At 38.2% G+C, this 21,272-nt stretch overlaps 1 protein-coding gene across 1 annotated transcript in view; it reads left to right on the top strand.

Annotated features, from left to right (window-relative positions):
• Window positions 1–21,272, top strand: part of LOC122901060 (V-type proton ATPase subunit S1-like protein) — a 31,375-nt gene that overhangs the window by 680 nt on the left and 9,423 nt on the right. Inside the window, exons 2-4 of the mRNA XM_044240401.1 lie at window positions 6,407–6,450; window positions 6,708–6,769; window positions 15,404–15,639. Coding sequence (XP_044096336.1) covers window positions 6,407–6,450; window positions 6,708–6,769; window positions 15,404–15,639 — 342 coding nt within the window. The remainder of the gene's footprint in view (window positions 1–6,406; window positions 6,451–6,707; window positions 6,770–15,403; window positions 15,640–21,272) is intronic.

The raw sequence follows: 21,272 nt of genomic DNA, 5'->3' as shown, positions 1-21,272 counted from the left end.
TTTCCATCCGTGTGAGGGAGACTATAGAGATTTATCTATAAGGGAAGATATTCAGAATCTGAATAACAGTTAACTTATGTTCTGTCTCCTAATTGCTCATCGTGTGTCATCACAATAAATATCAGGGAATTTAGTGCAAACACAAAGGGAATTTAGTGCAAACACAAAGGAAGTGCCAAGTATTATGGTCTGCCAAAACTCGTGTTAAAGAATCTTTAAGTCACCAGCTGATAAAAACTATAAGTACAGACATATCCTATTTGTTTTTCCCGTTGTTTCTAAATCAGTTAGTGCTTTTCCTCAAGTTCATTTTCAAATAATAAGAGGCCTATACTTCTTAGGTTATTAAAGCTTAGTAAGGTTTCCTTACTTTGTTTTTACAGAGATGACTAATTTGTGTATTTCACTGGTAAAATGTACACCAAATACTATAAAAATCCCAATTCTGTTTTTGAAGCAAGGTTAAAGGGTTTAAATAATCTCAGCTTCAGAAGGGACCCTAGAAATCACATCAATCGATGATCATTTGAATCTAATAATGTAGCATATTAATTTATTATGAAAGAAACAACAGTTGCTATTTTGTGAATGTCCTCTAAATCATAGATCTGAAATTTAAAATATCTATTTTGTGAATGTCCTCTAAATCATAGATCTGAAATTTAAAATATCTCAGTTTTATGGGTCAGTTCAAGGTTCTTAAGTCTCTAGGAAGGATGACTGTATTTTAAATTAATACTTGTTTCCTAAGCTTAGAGAGAGTAGGGGTCACCACTCTTTTTTACATATTGCTTCTTTAAACTGGGTTTAAACAATTCCTTTAACAAAAGGAAATCTTTTGCCTCTCACAGAGCATCCTTTGTGATCTCTCTTTTTCTACTTCTCTTTCAGACTTTGTTTGTTTATTAAATCTGTTTATTCATTCATGTGTGTAGCACATATGTTTTTAATACTTGGTACTTTTAAATAGCTAGGTGCTGTGCTAGGTACTGGGTCTACAATGGTGAGCAAAACAGATTTAGTCCCTGCCTTCATGAAGCTTTAAGTCTGGTGGAGGAGGTACTCTTACTAGTCAAAGTGAATCATGCTGTGAAAGAAAAGTGTGTGAGGCTATGAACATGTCTGACAGGTGGATCTTAACTGGTCTGAGATGGTAGAAACAGTGCTCTTAAGGAAGTGACATTTAAGCTGTGATCTGTAGCAAAGGGAGGAAGAAGAGAAGGGGAGGATAGAGAACATTCCAGGTGGAGGGAACAGCAAATGCTAAGACTCTTATGAGAGAAGAAGGAAACATGAAGCCTTCAAGGAGCTGAACTAAAGACGGCTGGTTTAGCTGGAACAGACAACGTAAGAGGTCAGCTGAGGTGAGTATAGTTAGCTCGTCTTTCAGGGCCGCAGAGGCCAATGGTGGGAATGTGGTGTTCATCCTGCACAGAGCCGTGACAGAGCTGTTTCACCTTCACCTTCGTATTGCTTTGCAGACTCATGAGGGACCACCGCGTTTTTTAAAAAAATATGGCACCAGCCACTACAAGCTTTGGGCTCTTGATTACTTTTTCAAAGGTATTGCAGAGATCCCTTTTACTGAACAAGGACTGGAATATTTTAGAGACAATATAGGTTTTGTTTCTTTATTTTTTTTTCTTTAAAAAAATTTTTTTAACCAGTGCCCCTCAGTTTATTCACATGGATAACTTTAACCAGTTAATTCTTTACAACTCTTACTTTAGTTCAGAGATTTTGTAGTGATGTGAAAATGTGTATGTGTGTGTGCGTGTATAAAAGATTTTATTCATTTATTGGTCAGAGAGAGAGCATAAGCGGGGCGGGGAGCAGGGGGCGGGGAACAGCAAGCAGAGGGAGAAGCAGGCTCTGCGCTGAGCCAGGAACCTGATGCAAGCTCAATTCCAGGACCTGGAGGAGATCATGACCTGAGCCTAAGGCAGATGCTTAACCATCTGAGCCACCCAAGTGCCCCAGAAATCATCTTTTTAAAAAGAATAAATTAGAAAAAAAAAATCAAAGTAATGCATGTACATGGTTTTAGGAAAATCAAGTGTTACCAAGACACATAATAAATTATCGAAAAAAAAAAGTGTCTCCCATTTAGTCAGCTTCTCTAGTAACAAACAACTTCAGCTTTCCAGAATCGTATGATCTCAAACATTTATTTCTCACTCATGTTACCTGTTGGTAGCTGTTCAATGGGCTGTTGCAGGCCTGATCTAGCTGTTTCCCATGTCTTGTCATTCCAAGACCTAGACTGAAAGAGCAGTACCTGTTTGGGCCCACAGTTACCATGGCAGACAGAAGAGGACAAGGAGGTGACAGACACATGTGGCACCTTGAAATGTTTCTGCAGAGCTGGTACACTGTTGCTTCCACTCATGTTCTGATGACCAAGAGACATAGCTGAGACTTATTGTGGGGTAGGAAATATTCTCTACATACAGGGAGGTACTGCAAAGCAAATGGCCAAGGGCAAGGATATATACATCTCAGATTATTTCCAGGGAGTTGGGGACAACCATACAATCCACAACACTGCCACATTATTTAAATATGTGTAGGGGATTTCTCACTTTGTACATTGTATCTTATTTTTTTAAAGATTTTTTTATTTATTTACTTGAGAGAGAATGAGTGAGAGAGAGAGCACGAGTGGGGAGCCCGATGTGGAGCTTGATCCCAGGACCCTGGAACCACTACCTGAGCTGAAGGCAGACACTTAATCTACTGAGCCACCCAATAATATATACCTTTTCAACATTGTCTAACAGCTTCCTATTCTTGGTGACAAATTTTTGCCTCCAACATTGCCCTCACCTTCTTTTTCTTCATACCCCCGCCCCCACCACTCCTCTAATTCATAGTAGCATTACTACTTTCAGTTAAACCTATGCTGGCATCAGTGTGACTATGCATATATTATTCACTGACAAGCCAGTTACCATACTATAATTGTTTCTTTTCCTTTGTACAGCTCTTCCCTTTTCTCTTAAGTTAAAGATTACCCTTTTTCATTTGCAGTATTTAAACATATATGTATTCTTTTTTTGATTAATTTATTTGAGAGAGAGAGAGAAAGAGAAGGGGAATGGGAAAAAAGAGAGGGAGAGAGAGAATCTCAAGCAGACTCTATGCGAAGTGTGGAGTCTGATGTGGGGCTTGATCTCCCAACCCTGAGGTCATGAACTGAGATGAAGCCGAGAGTCTGATGCTTAACCAACTGAACCTCTGAGGAAAAAATGTATGTATCCTTAATTCTTTTCACACGTCCCCTCAGCTATCATGTAGTGTAGCATCTCAAATCCTTTTACCTAGAGCCCTCCCTCTAGGTCTCCTCTTTGGAGCTCTTTTGTCCTCTCCATCTGGATTGATGCTCTCTAGGTCTGATGTGCAGTCGGCATCCTGAAGTTTCTCTTCCTCACTCTTCTACGTTAGAGCCTCTGTTGGTTAGTGCCTGTGCTTTCCTGTTTCTCGGTTTCCTCTCAGTTTGCTAGAGCACATCCTCCTTTAGCTTCTGTGAAAGGGTGTGAGAGATATATTTTCTGAATCCTTGCGTGATTCTTGTTTTTTGTTTGGTTTGTTTTTCAGTTTCTGGAAACTAATAGGATGCTTTCCTTATCTCAAGCTCTAAAATGTTACAAGTACCTCATCTTACAAGTACAACTTAAAATGGGTCACAGAATTAAATGCAAAAGCTAAAACTTTAAAACTTCCAGATAAAACACAGGAGAAAATTTTGTGACATTATGTTAAGAAAATGGTTTAGACTCAGAAACACAGACAATAAAAGAAGAAAAACAAATACATTAGACTTTATGAAAATTAAAATGTTTCCATTTTGAAATTCACCATTAAGAAAATGGAAAAGCAAGATAGAATGGAAGAAAACGTTTTCAGTATGTATATCTGACACAGGACTTGTACCCGTGCAGAAAACTCTTTCAATTCAATAAGAAGAGGACAGTTAACTTAATTTAAAGATTTGATAAAAGATTTAAAGACACAGTTCACCTAAGAAAATACATGAATGTTGAATAGGCATGAGAAATGCTCACTCGTTAGTCATCAGGGAAATGAAAAACTGTAATGTGATGGTAATCCATATGTATGAGAATGGCTGAAATTAAACAGATTTACAGTACAAATGTATTACAAGAATGTGGGGCCATAGAAAAGCTCATATCGTGAAATGGATTGGGAGCTTTGTTAAAAGTTAAACTTTTACTATATGACTCAGCCATTCCTCTCAGTATCTATTCAAGAGAAACAAAAAAAATATGCCATATAAGCCCCATACACAAATACATTTATATCTTTATTTGTAGTAGCCCCAAACTAGAAACATCATAAATGTCCATCAGTGAATGTCTACACAAACAAAATGTGGTATATCCACACAGTGAAACATTTCTCAGCAATAAAAAGGAATGGGATATTGATCCATATAATAGCCCCAATGGATTCTAGTCATTATGTTTAGATGGAAGGAAGCTGAGCACTAAAGAATATATATGATTCCATTTATAATTCTAGAAAATGCAAAGTATAGTGACAGAAAGCAATTCTTTAGTTTTCCTGTGGCTGAAGGTGGAGGGAACATCTCTCTACTGCAAGAGTGCATGGGGAAACTTGTGGTATGTAAAGATATTCTGTATCTTTATTATGATGGTGTGTCATGGATATATGCATATGCCAAGACTAATCAGATTATACACATTTGAGTGGGTATAGTTTTTTGTACTTAAATATATCTCAGTAAAGCTGATAAAGTGAGAATAAGTTTGTATACATGCAGGAATTTATTAATAACAATGAGTAGACATCATGGTCACCAACTTGTCATCTTCAGAAATTCTCATTAGATAATAGAGATTGTATTGCCAAGAGAATGATGCATTCATTGTGTAATTGGTTCCACATAATTCATTTTAAAACATTTTATGTTACAGTTTAGTAACTATTGAGCTAAAATTATGTTTTGCATATGGACCATGTTGTGTAATATGTATGTATATTTCTCTAATTGTAAGTATGTTGAGTTAATATGATAATTATTTATATAGGTCTTGGATAGCAATCTCTTAAGTATAGAATTTGATCTACATTCTTATATACTACAAGGTACAAGTTCTGAAAAAATTTAAATATACAATAAACAACATTTTTATGACATTTATGACACAGTTAGAGATTTAAGCCCTGATATGATAGTTAATGTTAAAGAAATTATTAATATTTTCTAGATGTAATTGGGCTATTATTATAAAAAGCCCTTATCTTTTAGAAATACATACTTAAATCATATAATATCTGATATTTCCTTCAAAATAATACCAGAGAGGGGAAGTGGGTGAACTCATAGGTGAAACAAGATTGCTTATAATCTGATAATTACTAAAGCTGGGTGGTGGGTACAAGTACCTGGGGGTGGGAAGAGGGCTTATGTTTTTCTATTTATATTTGTATGTGTTCACAATATTCCTTGATAAAAGATGTATAGGTCTTCTAAGTTAGGGTCTAAGTTATAATTACATAGGGAAATATTTGTGATATATTTTTAAGTTGAAGAAAATTTTGCAGGCTCCAAAACAGGATGTTTACATATACCTGTTTTTGAGTTTTATAAAAAGTAAATTTATATGCATTGTGTGTTTAGAGTTCTGTGTTTGTGTGTGTGTAGAGTAAAAACCTGGAAGAATATATATTATAATTTAAATCCCCATAATTTTCAGAAATAGCTTTGTGGTAATTTTTTTTAACAAATAGTCTTTTTTTAATACAAAGGATTTAATATTTTTGCTTTAATATAGTAACAATATGATGAGTATAAAATTTCATTGTAAAAGATTTTATTATGCTTCATTATTTTATTATTTGTTTACTATTTATTTTGATTAGACCTCAGTGTTCAGCACACTACTTGGCACCTGGTAGGCCCTCAACAATAGTATTCAATGGATAAAATTAGGGTTGATATTTACAAATTTTAAGAAGTTTTGACTTTTCCTTATTTTCTTTGGAGAACATGTATTATTTTTTAAAATCAGAAACTCACTAGGAAAAACTGGAAGTTTTTTTTTTAAGATTTTATTTATTTATTCGACAGAGAGAGATCACAAGTAGGCAGAGAGAGAGAGGAGGAAGCAGAAGCAGGCTCCCTGCTGAGCAGAGAGCCTGATGTGGGACTCGATCCCAGGACCCTGAGACCATGACCTGAGCCGAAGGCAGCGGCTTAACCCACTGAGCCACCCAGGCGTTCAAAACTGGACATTTTTGACTTCTTTTAAGTTTCTGTCTTCTCTTGAGATGTAATAAACAAATGTCCTTGTTAAAACTTCCTATGAAATCTGAAATATAGATCTTTGTTCACATCTTTTTTAATTTTTGTTTTTTCTAGTTTCATCTCTCGAATATCTTCAAATAAAGAAGTGGTTATAAATGGTAAGAACTGTATTTGCCTGTATGATTCCTTGAAGGGTTGAGGAGAAGGGTGTTGTTTGTGTTGGGCTTCTCTAAATATGGTGATTGGAGCAGGAGTATCTCATGTAAAAATCTCTTAAACTGGTGTATTCTAAGGTTATGAGCCAGAAGAGGCCCAAGCCTCGTATATTTTATAGTGCCTAGCATTTTAGTATCATTCAGGTAAATTAATCAATCAGTGACATTTAGCCTTTGTATTCATATCATTTATTTGACAGATAAGCAGAGTAATGGAGATGTGAATCCAATCCAGAATTTCACAACAGTACCAATCACTCAGGTAAGGATATATTAGAAAACTAGGTTGTAGCTTTAAAAAATTTTTTTTAAAACACAATTAAATTAGGTCAGAAAAAATGTGAAAATATAAATAATAATTGTTTAATAACTAACATTCTTGCTTAAGCTTTGGGGGGAAATGGTTTATGGTAGTCTTCTAGTAAATAAAAAACTAAAGTTTTACTTGCTCTTGTGTATTTTATTTTTTTTTCTTTCCAATTTATTTATTTTCAGAAAAACAGTATTCATTATCTTTTCACCACACCCAGTGCTCCATGCAAGCCGTGCCCTCTATAATACCCACCACCTGGTACCCCAACCTCCCACCCCCCCGCCACTTCAAACCCCTCAGATTGTTTTTCAGAGTCCATAGTCTCTCATGGTTCACCTCCCCTTCCAATTTACCCAAAAGCACATACCCTCCCCAATGTCCATAACCCTACCCCCCCTTCTCCCAACCCCCCTCCCCCCAGCAACCCACAGTTTGTTTCGTGAGATTAAGAGTCACTTATGGTTTGTCTCCCTCCCTATCCCATCTTGTTTCATGGATTCTTCTCCTACCCACTTGAGCCCCCATGTTGCATCACCACTTCCTCATATCAGGGAGATCATATGATAGTTGTCTTTCTCCACTTGACTTATTTCGCTAAGCATGATACGCTCTAGTTCCATCCATGTTGTCGCAAATGGCAAGATTTCGTTTCTTTTGATGGCTGCATAGTATTCCATTGTGTATATATACCACATCTTCTTGATCCATTCATCTGTTGATGGACATCTAGGTTCTTTCCATAGTTTGGCTATTGTGGACATTGCTGCTATAAACATTCGGGTGCACGTGCCCCTTTGGATCACTACGTTTGTATCTTTAGGGTAAATACCCAGTAGTGCAATTGCTGGGTCATAGGGTAGCTCTATTTTCAACATTTTGAGGAACCTCCATGCTGTTTTCCAGAGTGGTTGCACCAGCTTGCATTCCCACCAACAGTGTAGGAGGGTTCCCCTTTCTCCACATCCTCGCCAGCATCTGTCATTTCCTGACTTGTTGATTTTAGCCATTCTGACTGGTGTGAGGTGATATCTCATTGTGCTTTTGATTTGTATTTCCCTGATGCCGAGTGATATGGAGCACTTTTTCATGTGTCTGTTGGCCATCTGGATGTCTTCTTTGCAGAAACGTCTGTTCATGTCCTCTGCCCATTTCTTGATTGGATTATTTGTTCTTTGGGTGTTGAGTTTGTTAAGTTCTTTATAGATTTTGGACACTAGTCCTTTATCTGATATGTCGTTTGCAAATATCTTCTCCCATTCTGTCAGTTGTCTTTTGATTTTGTTAACTGTTTCCTTTGCTGTGCAAAAGCTTTTGATCTTGATGAAATCCCAATAGTTCATTTTTGCCCTTGCTTCCCTTGCCTTTGGCGATGTTCCTAGGAAGATGTTGCTGCGGCTGAGGTCGAAGAGGTTGCTGCCTGTGTTCTCCTCAAGGATTTTGATGGATTCCTTTCTCACATTGAGGTCCTTCATCCATTTGAGTCTATTTTTGTGTGTGGTGTAAGGAAATGGTCCAATTTCATTTTTCTGCACGTGGCTGTCCAATTTTCCCAACACCATTTATTTAAGAGGCTGTCTTTTTTCCATTGGACATTCTTTCCTGCTTTGTCAAAGATTAGTTGACCATAGAGTTGAGGGTCTATTTCTGGGCTCTCTATTCTGTTCCATTGATCTATGTGTCTGTTTTTGTGCCAGTACCATGCTGTCTTGATGATGACAGCTTTGTAATAGAGCTTGAAGTCCGGAATTGTGATGCCACCAACTTTGGCTTTCTTTTTCAATATCCCTTTCGCTATTCGAGGTCTTTTCTGGTTCCATATAAATTTTAAAATTATTTGTTCCATTTCTTTGAAAAAGATGGATGGTACTTTGATAGGAATTGCATTAAATGCGTAGATTGCTTTAGGTAGCATAGACATTTTCACAATATTTATTCTTCCAATCCAGGAGCATGGAATGTTTTTCCATTTCTTTCTGTCTTCCTCAATTTCTTTCATGAGTACTTTATAGTTTTCTGAGTATAGATTCTTAGCCTCTTTGGTTAGGTTTATTCCTAGGTATCTTATGGTTTGGGGTGCAATTGTAAATGGGATTGACTCCTTAATTTCTCTTTCTTCTGTCTTGTTGTTGGTGTAGAGAAATGCAACTGATTTCTGTGCATTGGTCTTATATCCTGACACTTTACTGAATTCCTGTACAAGTTCTAGCAGTTTTGGAGTGGAGTCTTTCGGGTTTTCCACATAGAGTAGCATATCATCTGTGAAGAGTGATAATTTGACTTCTTCTTTGCTGATTTGGATGCCTTTAATTTCCTTTTGTTGTCTGATTGCTGAGGCTAGGACTTCTAGTACTATGTTGAATAGCAGTGGTGATAATGGACATCCCTGCCGTGTTCCTGACCTTAGTGGAAAAACTTTCAGTTTTTCTCCATTGAGAATGATATTTGCGGTGGGTTTTTCATAGATGGCTTTGATGATATTGAGGTATGTGCCCTCTATCCCTACACTTTGAAGAGTTTTGATCGGGAAGGGATGCTGTACTTTGTAAAATGCTTTTTCAGCATCTATTGAGAGTATCATATGGTTCTTGTTCTTTCTTTTATTGATGTGTTGTATCACATTGAGTGATTTGCGGATGTTGAACCAACCTTGCAGCCCTGGGATAAATCCCACTTGGTCGTGGTGAATAATCCTTTTAATGTACTGTTGAATCCTATTGGCTAGTATTTTGGTGAGAATTTTCGCATCTGTGTTCATCAAGGATATTGGTCTATAGCTCTCTTTTTTGATGGGATCCTTGTCTGGTTTTGGGATCAAGGTGATGTTGGCCTCATAAAATGAATTTGGAAGTCTTCCTTCCATTTCTATTTTTTGGAACAGTTTCAGGAGAATGGGAATTAGTTCTTTAAATGTTTGGTAGAATTCCCCCGGGAAGCCGTCTGGCCCTGGGCTTTTGTTTGTTTGGAGATTTTTAATGACTGTTTCAATCTTCTTACTGGCTATGGGTCTGTTCAGGCTTTCTATTTCTTCCTGGTTCAGTTGTGGTAGTTTATATGGTTCTAGGAATGCATCCATTTCTTCCAGATTGTCAAATTTGTTGGCGTAGAGTTGCTCATAGTATGTTCTTATAATAGTTTGTATTTCTTTGGTGTTAGTTGTGATCTCTCCTCTTTCATTCATGATTTTATTTATTTGGGTCCTTTCTCTTTTCTTTTTGATAAGTCTGGCCAGGGGTTTATCAATTTTATTAATTCTTTCAAAGAACCAGCTCCTAGTTTTGTTGATTTGTTCTATTGTTTTTTTGGTTTCTATTTCATTGATTTCTGCTCTGATTTTTATGATTTCTCTTCTCCTGCTGGGCTTAGGGTTTCTTTCTTGTTCTTTCTCCAGCTCCTTTAGGTGTAGGGTTAGGTTGTGTACCTGAGACCTTTCTTGTTTCTTGAGAAAAGCTTGTACTGCTATATATTTTCCTCTCAGGGCTGCCTTTGTTGTATCCCACAGATTTTGAACCGTTGTGTTTTCATTATCATTTGTTTCCATGATTTTTTTCAATTCTTCTTTAATTTCCCGGTTGACCCATTCATTCTTTAGAAGGATGCTGTTTAGTCTCCATGTATGTGGGTTCTTTCCAAACTTCCTCTTGTGGTTGAGTTCTAGCTTCAGAGCATTGTGGTCTGAAAATATGCAGGGAATGATCCCAATCTTTTGATACTGGTTGAGTCCTGATTTAGGACCGAGGATGTGATCTATTCTGGAGAATGTTCCATGTGCACTAGAGAAGAATGTATATTCTGTTGCTTTGGGATGAAATGTTCTGAATATATCTGTTCTGAATATATCTGTGATGTCCATCTCATCCAGTGTATCATTTAAGGTCTTTATTTCCCTGTTGATCTTTTGCTTGGATGATCTGTCCATTTCAGTGAGGGGAGTGTTAAAGTCCCCTACTATTATTGTATTATTGTTGATGTGTTTCTTTGATTTTGTTATTAATTGGTTTATATAGTTGGCTGCTCCCACGTTGGGGGCATAGATATTTAAAATTGTTAGATCTTCTTGTTGGACAGACCCTTTGAGTATGATATAGTGTCCTTCCTCATCTCTTATTACAGTCTTTGGCTTAAAATCTAATTGATCTGATATAAGGATTGGCACTCCTGCTTTCTTCTGATGTCCATTAACATGGTAAATTCTTTTCCACCCCCTCACTTTAAATCTGGAGGTGTCTTCAGGCTTAAAATGAGTTTCTTGGAGGCAACATATAGATGGGTTTTGTTTTTTTATCCATTCTGATACCCTGTGTCTTTTGATTGGGGCATTTAGCCCATTAACATTCAGGGTAACTATTGAGAGATATGATTTTAGTGCCATTGTATTGCCTGTAAGGTGACTGTTACTGTATATGGTCTCTGTTCCTTTCTGATCTACCACTTCTAGGCTCTCTCTTTGCTTAGAGGACCCCTTTCAATATTTCCTGTAGAGCTGGTTTGGTGTTTGCAAATTCTTTCAGTTTTTGTTTGACCTGGAAGCTTTTAATCTCTCCTATTTTCAGTGATAGCCTAGCTGGATATAGTATTCTTGGCTGCATGTTTTTCTCGTTTAGTGCTCTGAAAATATCATGCCAGCTCTTTCTGGCCAGCCAGGTGTCTGTGGATAAGTCAGCTGCCAATCTAATACTTTTACCATTGTATGTTAAAGACTTCTTTTCCCGGGCTGTTTCAGGATTTTCTCTTTGTCACTAAGGCTTGTAAATTTTACTATTAGGTGACGGGGTGTGGGCCTATTCTTATTGATTTTGAGAGGTGTTCTCTGAACCTCCTGAATTTTGATGCTCGTTCCCTTTGCCATATTGGGGAAATTCTCCCCAATAATTCTCTCCAGTATACCTTCTGCTTCCCTCTCTCTTTCTTCTTCTTCTGGAATCCCAATTATTCTAATGTTGTTTTGTCTTATGGTGTCACTTATCTCTCGAATTCTCCCCTCATGATCCAGTAGCTGTTTGTCCCTCTTTTGCTCAGCTTCTTTATTCTCTGTCATTTGGTCTTCTATATCGCTAATTCTTTCTTCTGCCTCATTTATCCTAGCAGTGAGAGCCTCCATTTTTTATTGCACCTCATTAATAGCTTTTTTGATTTCAACTTGGTTAGATTTTAGTTCTTTTATTTCTCCAGAAAAGGCTTTTATATCTCTGGAGAGGGTTTCTCTAATATCTTCCATGCCTTTTTCAAGCCCGGCTAGAACCTTGAGAATAGTCATTCTGAATTCTAGATCTGACATATTACCAATGTCTGTATTGATTAGGTCCCTAGCCTTCGGTACTGCCTCTTGTTCTTTTTTTTGTTGTGATTTTTTCCGCCTTGTCATTTTGTCCAGATAAGAGTATTGAAGGAGCAAGTAAAATACTAAAAGGGTGGCAACAATCCCAGGAAAATATGCTTTAATCAAATCAGAAGAGATCCCAAATCGTGAGGGGGGATTTCTCCCCTCACGATGGGTGAGGGATCTCCTCTGATTGGGATCTCCTTTGATTGGGATCTCCCAATCTCTTCTGATTGGGATCTCTTCTGATTTGGGGATAAAAAGAGGTTCAAAAAGAAAGAAAGAAAAAAAAAAAAAAAGAATTAAAAAAAGAGATTGAATTAAAAATTCAATCAAGAATTAAAAAAAAGAGATTGAAGAGATTGGGATCGCTTCTGATTTGGGGATAAAAAGAGGTTCAAAAATAAAGAAAGGAAAAAGAAAAGAAAAGAATTAAAAAAAAGAAAATGAATAAAGAAAAGTATAAAAAAGAAAAAAATATATATATATATTAGATAAACTAGTTAAAAAACGTTAAAAAAGAAAAGGGTAAAAGTTAAAAAAAAATTTAGCAGAAGAAGAGAAAAAAATGAAAAAGAAAAAAATTAAATTAACTGCAAGACTAAAAAATCACAGGGAGAAAGCCATGAGTTCCGTGGTTTGTTTTCTCCTCCTCTGGAATTCTGCTGCTCTCCTTGGTATTGAAACTGCACTCCTTGGTAGGTGAACTTGGTCTTGTTGATCTTCTGGGGGAGGGGCCTGTTGTAGTGATTCTCAAGTGTCTCTGCCCCAGGCGGAATTGCACCGCCCTTACCAGGGGCCGGGCTGAGTGATCCGCTCGGCTTTGCTTTCAGGAGCTTTTGTTCCCTGAGCGCTTTCCATAGAGTTCCGGAGGACGGGAATACAAATGGCGGCCTCCTGTTCTCCGGCCCGGAGGAGCCGAGAGCCCGGGGCCCCGCTCCCCAGTGTGCCCTCAGCGAACAGCTCCTAGTAACTGCCTAACCTCCGGCTGCGCTCCGAGCTCACCGAGCTGCGACCGGTTCAAGGCAACACCGAGCTGTGAGCTTACTGTCGGCTCTGTCTCTGTAGCCGGCTTTCCTGTTCCAATATCCGCAAGCTCTGCAACACTCAGACACCCCCGATCCTTCTGTGACCCTGCGAGACCTGAGGCCACGCCGACCCCACGTGGGCTTCGCCCCAGTTTAGCCTCTGGAGCAATGTCCCTCAGCGGAACAGACTTTTAAAAGTCCTGATTTTGTGCTCCATTGCTCCGCCGCTTGCCAGGAGCTGGCCCCTCCCCCCGGGGTCTATCTTCCCGTCGCTTTGGATTCACTTCTCCGCCAGTCCTACCTTTCAGAAAGTGGTTGTTTTTCTGTTTCTAGAATTGCTGTTCTTCTTCTCTTCAATCTGCCAATGGATTTGCAGGTGTTTGCAATCTTTAGATAAGCTCTCTAGCTGATCTCCTGCTAGCTGAAGTAGTCTCAGCCTGCTACTTCTCCGCCATCTTGACTCCTCCCCCCCCTCTTGTGTATTTTCATTACAATATTCAGTTTCACTTTTGTTGTTGTCCAGAGAGGATCACTATAGTGAGAGTTTATCTTTGGTTACTGGTAAGCTTGGAATGCTACTACCCCTTTAATTTTTCTTTTAGCTGTACTTATATTGGAATAATTGGTATGGAATAGTTGATCTAGATAAGTGGATCTTCTTTCAGATATCTGTGACTTCAGTAATGAAGTGCATTGTCTCAGATTTCATAAGATGAAGAATGATGTTAGAAGACCCTGCTAAAAACAGTCTGAGGGGTTTGAAGTGGCGGGGGGGGGGTGGGAGGTTGGGGTACCAGGTGGTGGGTATTATAGAGGGCATGGCTTGCATGGAGCACTGGGTGTGGTGAAAAAATAATGAATAATGTTTTTCTGAAAATAAATAAATTGGAAAAAAAAAAAAAAGAAGACCCTGCTAGTTTTTATATATTCCATGATCTGGAGCTGCACTGTCCAAGGCAATAGCTATTAGCCACATGGGGCTATTTAAATTTAAATTCAAATGAAGTAATGTTAAGTGAAATTAAAAATGTCTGAGTTGCACTGCCTCCATTTCCAGTACCATAATAGCTACAGAAATCAGTGGCTGCTGCACAGGACAGTGTAGATACAGACTATCCAATTTTGCAGAATGTTCTGTTGATTATTAGTGGTCTGGAGAATTAGGCTTGATATCTAGAAACCTCTTGTTATGTTTGCATTTTAATTTTTTAATTTTAAAATCTTGCCTTATTTGGGTACCTATTTCCTAAAGAGATAAATTACTGCCATTAGTTCATGGCATGGTGAATTTTTGTTTTTAATTACTAGATTTTTTTTTTGAGTAGTTTTAAAATGGCTTACAGAAGAAATTGAACAAAATAGAAGATTCCCATATGCTCCCTCAATCCCTCCCCCTCCAGTTTCCCCTTTGTTTAACATCTTGTGTTATTGTGGTATATTTCTTAAAGTCGAGGAACAAATATTGATACAATATTATTAAGTAAGGACCATGGTTTACATTCGGATTCACTCTTCATGTTGTATATTTTTTTTTAAAGATTTTTATTTGTCAGAGAGAGAGAGAGAGAGGGAGCACACAGGCAGATAGAGGGAGCACACAGGCAGATAGAATGGCAGGCAGAGAGAGAAGCAGGCTCCCTGCCGAGCAAGGAGCCCGATGTGGGACTCGATCCCAGGATGCTGGGATCATGACCTGAGCCGAGGGCAGCTTAACCAACTGAGCCACCCAGGTGTCCCTCATGTTGTATATTTTGTGGGTTTTAACAAACGTATGATGATATCTGCCTACCATTATGGTATTTTACAGACTTACACTTCTGTGGCCTTAAAAATCCGTGTCCCACCTATTCATCCCCATTATCTCTCCCAGCCTGGTAACTTTTTGAAGTCTATATTGCTATTATGGTTGTTTGTAAAGTTGGCTGGGTTTTTTTTTTTTTTTTTTTTTTTTTTTTTTACCAATTTAGTCGTTTCCAATTTGGGTGCTTTGTAGAAGCAAATTGTAGGTAGTATAGGTAGATTCGTATACCTTTCAGTTTAGGTATACCTGTCAGTTTAGGCTTGTTAAATGATTAAGATGGACCCACCTATCATCTCCTTTGTCTCACAGTAGCATGGACTCTGGAGTGAGAGAGATAAAAGTTTCAATAGGTTGTAAATAAGTCCTTTTACTCCAAGAAGCGTATTGTGCCCTGGAAACAAACCTGTCTCTTAAACTTTGTTTATTTGGTTAACTAGACTCTCAGCTACACTCTGAGCGGACATGGACATTTAGAAAAAGAACCTTGGAATGCATTCAGCCACCATAGCCCAGTTAATGTCTCCATGGATGGAATTCCCTGCATTCTTTTCTGGGCCAAAGGAATAACAATAAAATTTAAGAATCAGACCTGGCTGGACCTTACAGATGAAGCTTTTGGCCAGAAGACAACAGTGGACATTAGCAACTCAAACTGCAGTGAAGAAAGTGCCATGTAAGTTGACTGCTTTGCTGGAGGAGACCTTTAGAGCAATTGTAGTCTGTTAACTGGGAAGGCGAGTTTTCTGACATTTCAGAAAACGGCAGTAGGTTCCTCTATAGTGAACTTAAAACACATCTCTGATGAAAGGTTTAATGTCTAAAATGTCTAAACTATACCTAAACTGAAATGTCTAAAATGAAAGAAAAAAATCAGAAATTAATTAAAAAAAACTTTCCCCAAGCAATTCTCCTGTTACAATACCTTGGGGAAAATCAGGGTTGTGAAAGTGAAGGTTTTCCAAATTCATTCTGAAAAATGAACAGGATTCCAGTCTTGGTATCAACTCCAAATGTGAAATGTCCAACAACTTTTGTCCTAGCAGGAAGAACTCATGTATCAGGCAGCAGAGTCATACATTTTCTAGTGGGTAAAAAAAGATAAGGCTGATTGTAGCCAGGGCAGATTTCTGCTTCTAGGGAGTGTTCCCAAGTAGTGGAACATTGCCAGTTTGCAAATGTGCAAGGGTACCTTTGAATGGCTGTATTTCAGATAATTCTTTAGGATATTTGTTCAAAATGATTTTAATAATTTCTTTTGATTTGAGATAAGCAGATTAAAAAATATCTCTTTTGAAGAGGAAATCAATTTCCAGTACCTTTCTCTGCTTTCTAGTCATCCAAGCAAAAGTTTTTGCTTGTATTTGTTTTGGTCGAGGAGGAGTAAGTCTGGCATATCCCACTTGCTTTCTGTATATCTTGCTTTCTGTAAATCTTGCTTTCAACATTTGCTGGTATAATAAAAGCTTTTGGAAGATTGTCTGCATTTGTCCTGGCCTGGTTTAGATGGGCAGAATGCTTTGTATAATCTGTGTGTGTGTGTATTCATTTTATATACTTTGGCTGGAAATTCTTTTTTACTACTGAACTTTACTTTTCATTTAAAAATTATTGATGATGGGTAAAAATGGATTGTATTAATATTACAAGTTTTAGTAAGTATCTTGCTCTTCAGAATGATTATGTCTTATTAGGGAATTAGGAAATTGTGAGTATAAGCATCCAGAGTCTTCCCAGATTTGTTTATTCTGTGGCAACACAGACTACCAGAGACTCCAGCACTGCTGAGTGTTTAGGACTTTATCCTTGGGCTCTAATTAATTCCCTACAGGGCTCTTTATTTGTCGTCAGTTGCCTGGAGAGAGGCTGATTGCCTGGGGATCATCTTGCCTGTCTGTGGCTGACTGGCCTGCCTTGATTCCATTTATTCTTACCCCAGGATATTTGTGGGGAAGATCAGAGCACCACAGTTTTTGGTGGTGTTTTTTTTTTGTTTTTTTTTTTTTTGTTTTTTTTGCTGGGCTTTAGAAATCTTAATGATCACTGGAACTCAGAGACTGAAAGAATGAAAACTTGGCTTCTAGTCCCAGTTCTGCCAGTGAGCTTTGTGACTTTACAGATAGGAGACACCATAGGATCATCATCTATGAATGGAGATGATGGCATTTATTAGTTGTAATAGGCCTGAAGCATTTGCCTTGGGCCAGGCACAATATCTGTTATTCCTCACAATACTATTGAGTCACGGACTGTTACCATCCAAAAGCAAGGCTTGTAGAGGTTAAGAAATTTGATAAGATCATACAACTTATTTGGTAATAGAGCTGGGGCCTAAAATTCGTCTTTTTTTTTTTAAATTTTATTTATTTATTTGACAGAGATCATAAGTAGGCAGAGAGGCAGGCAGAGAAAGAGGGGGGAAGCAGGCTCCCCACTGAGCAGAGAGCCCAATGCAGGGCTCGATCCCAGGATCCTGGGATCATGACCTGAGCTGAAGGCAGAGGCTTTAACCCACTGAGCCACCCAGGTGTCCCTAAAATTAGTCTTTAACAATAATGTTTTACATCCTCTTTTTTGGCTCTGTCTCATTGCATTGTGAAAATCAAACTGGGAAATGTATGCATGAGAACTTTGAGAACTCTTCAAGTGCCATGCAAAGTAATAATATTATCTTCCTAACATACTAATGATAACTGGAGTAAAATAGTGCCTATGCCTTGTTATCTGGTGAAGGGACGTAGGGAAGCTTTGGTTTTCAGGACACACAAAGGAATGATTGGGTGGGACCTGATCTTCTTCTTGGTTAGCATCTACATATTCTACTAGGATGCGTTCTGAGTGAGTGGCATCTACCTCCTGGAGTTCTGTCCAGGCGAGTGTGCAGACATCCTGGACAGCCCATGCATGGAGATGAATGGAAGGCTTCCCAGTACATGAGGCATGCAGGGACCAGATACTGAGACCATCCCTCATTCCTGTGAATCATGGATGTTAGTGAGATGCCTTTGTTCTGCTGGCAAGGAAATCTTATATTCTCAATAACCAGGGAGGGAGTTGCTGAAAGAATAAGCCCAAGTAAAGACATAACCATGTAAGGTCAAAAGCACAGATTAAAAAAAGGTGACCTTGTTTTAGTGCTTGGAAACAAAATGTTCAGGGGAAGGCAAAGTGTTGGCAGACTGATTTGCTATGGAAATCTTTCTACATAGTGAAAGCCCTACAAACAGAGCATAATACGAGCATCTGGGGGTATTTTGAACTTGGGCAATTATGGTCTGAAGAATTCAGAGTCTGTTTTGAATGTGGGAGGTTGGAGCACTTGGAAGAGTAAAAACAGGTCTTTTTTGAGTGACTTGCTAGATTGTATTTCTCCTTCGTGTTCCCAGGTTATGGTGCAGTGCCTGGCACTTAGGAGAGTCTCACTGAATGGTTGTTGAATTTGCTGTGTTGAAATCAGGCATGTTCTTTACTCTACAGCAGAGCATGTTAGCAGCTTTCACTGAGATCATGACTGCTGGAGAAAGCTCTTGGAGTACCACAAGCTTAGAGGCCATGGAGCTGCTCCATCAGGAAAAGGGGACAGCAGTTAGGTAGATTCAGTATGGCCTTGCTTTGAGGTTTAGTTCATCAGCTACACAGTCATTTTATGGATAGCCAAACTATTCTGATTCTTTGGAAGAGGTAGAGAAACTTCTGTTAAAATTAGTGACCAGTCAGATTTGTAAAATACTATTCAAGAAAGAAAGTTTATTTCATTAAAGTATTTTAAGTACTTTGTAATAGACTATGAGAATATTCTTAGAGAAAGGCCTTTTTGGAGACTTGTTTACTGAATAAATCAGCTTATAAAATATTCATAAATGGGGGCGCCTGGGTGGCTCAGTAGGTCAAGGCCTCTGCCTTCAGCTCAGGTCATGATCCCAGGGTCCTGGGATCGAGCCCCGCATTGGGCTCTCTGCTCAGCAGGGAGTCTGCTTCCTCCTCTCTCTCTCTGCCTTCTCTGCCTACTTGCGACCTCTCTCTGTTAAATAAATAAATGAAATCTTTGAAAAAAAAAAAAAAAAGTTCAGAGGCGCCTGGGTGGCTCAGTGGGTTAAAGCCTCTGCCTTCCACTTGGGTCATGATCCCAGGGTCCTGGGATCGAGCCCCGCCTCGGGCTCTCTGCTCAGCAGGGAGCCTGCTTCCTCCTCCCTCTCTCTCTGCCTGCCTCTCTGCCTACTTGTGATCTCTATCTGTCAAATAAAATAAATAAAATCTTTAAAAAAAAAGTTCATAAACAAATGCTTCTAATGTATCTAAGCTTACAGTGTTAGGAAATAGAGATAATTCTCGTAGTAACTTTATCTGGTTTATTTTGTAAATATACAAAATATTCCCCTTTCCCCATAAATAGTATGATAATAAATTTCAGCTCAATCACTGACATTTCTATTTCTTGATAGGTAGGACCAAACTAATGAGATTACATTTGTGTGATATTGTTTCCAAGCTTGTAATTGAGCATTTATGGTTATCCACTTTTGCTCTTTTGGTTTTATAATGTATGTTGAGGTGTTATAACTTCTGTACATTATGTCATATAGCTGCTTATTCTTTCTGTATTTAAAATTTTCACATTTTCTCATTTCAGTTCTTCAGCTTTTTCTCATTTTTATTTTTAACCTTATTGAAACATTAATCAAATGCTCTAAACTGCACATATTAAGGTATACAGTTTGATCAGTTTTGACATATTTGTACACCCACAAAACCATTACTATGATCAAAACAACAAGCATTTTCATCACCCTCAAAAGTTTCCTTGTGCCCTTTGTAATCTTTCCCTCCTGCCACTCCCAGGTCACCCCTCCGGGTAACCACTGATCTGCTCTGTATAGTTATAGGTGAGTGTGCATTTTCTAGAATTTTATATAAATATAATAATATAGGGGCACCTGGGTGGCTCAGTTAGTTAAATGTCTGACTCTTGGTTTTGCTCAGGTCATGATCTTGAGGTTGTGGGACCGAGCCCTGCTTGCACTCAGTGCAGAGCCTGCTTCAGATTCTTTCTCCTTCTCCCTCTGCCCCTCCCTGTTCTCATATATTCTCTCCAAAATGTATAAATAAAATCTTCAATAAATAAGTAAATAAATATAGCCATATGGTGTATACTCTTTCAGTCTGGCTTCTTTCACCTAACATGATATTTTGATATTCTTCTACATTGTTACACATATCAAAGTCAAAGTGATGTTTCTTTTTAACTGCTGAGTAGTAAGTATTCCATTATATGGATAGACTACAACTTATTTATCCATCCACCTCCTTTTTTAAAATGTAATTAATTTATTTATTTGAGAGAGAGTGAAACAGTGAGAGAGGGGGGAGGGTCAAAGGGAGAAGCAGACTCCCCGCTGAACAGCGAGCCCATTGCGGTACTCAGTCCTGGGACTCCAGGTTCGTGACCTGAGCCGAAGGCAGTTACCCAACCAACTGACCCACCCAAGTGCCTATCTGTCCACCTCCTGATGGAAATTCGGTTTTGCCCCAGATTTTAGATAGCTTTCTAAGGAAAGTTGCATTAAACATTCATGTACAAGTCTTTGTAGGAGTATATATTTTCCTTTTTCTTAAATACCTACAAGTAGAATGGCTAGATCATACGGTATGCGTATGTTTAGCTTTTTAAGAAACTGCCAAATTGTTTTTTAAAGTCATTGTATCAGTTACCTTTCCACTAGCATTGTATGAGGAGGTTCTATTTGCTTTACATTCTTGCTGACACTTGGTATGGTCAATGATTATAAGGAAAATATTTTTATGCTTCTTCATGGTTAGTAATTTCTGGACAAATTTGACTGTAACTTGGGTTAAAAAATAAGCCTTGGAGTTAGTAAGAGATTAACCATCTTAGATGAATGTCAACGAGTCAAGGAGTAATGAACTACTATCAAGGAGTAATGAACCTCAGGACCATGGAAACATTCCAGTGCTTGGAAACATACAGAGGCTACTTGCCTTCGTCTCAGAGACAAATTTACATTCACCTTTATGGTAAACTATTTATTCCCATCCAAAGGCTGATAAAACTCATCAGCTTACATTGTGAGGTAGGTACCTACTATTCTTCTCTTTCCGCATGCGGAGGAAAATTTTTGACACTAAGGAAGCAAGTGTTTCCCTCTCTCAAAGGGAACCACTGTCTCTCTCTTACATAAACTCCCAGACTCACAATTTTGGTGTTCCTCACTTGTATTACAAAATAAAATCTTAAAAAAAAAAAAGACTTATTAAAAAAAAAAAATCACAGTATGAACAGGATGACATCTG

This window comes from Neovison vison, chromosome 1 (genome assembly GCF_020171115.1).
Source record: "Neovison vison isolate M4711 chromosome 1, ASM_NN_V1, whole genome shotgun sequence".
Classification (NCBI taxonomy): Eukaryota; Metazoa; Chordata; class Mammalia; order Carnivora; family Mustelidae; genus Neogale; species Neogale vison.
The sequence above is the reverse complement of the archived record's forward strand: the minus strand, read 5'-3'. Positions and strand labels throughout refer to the sequence as shown.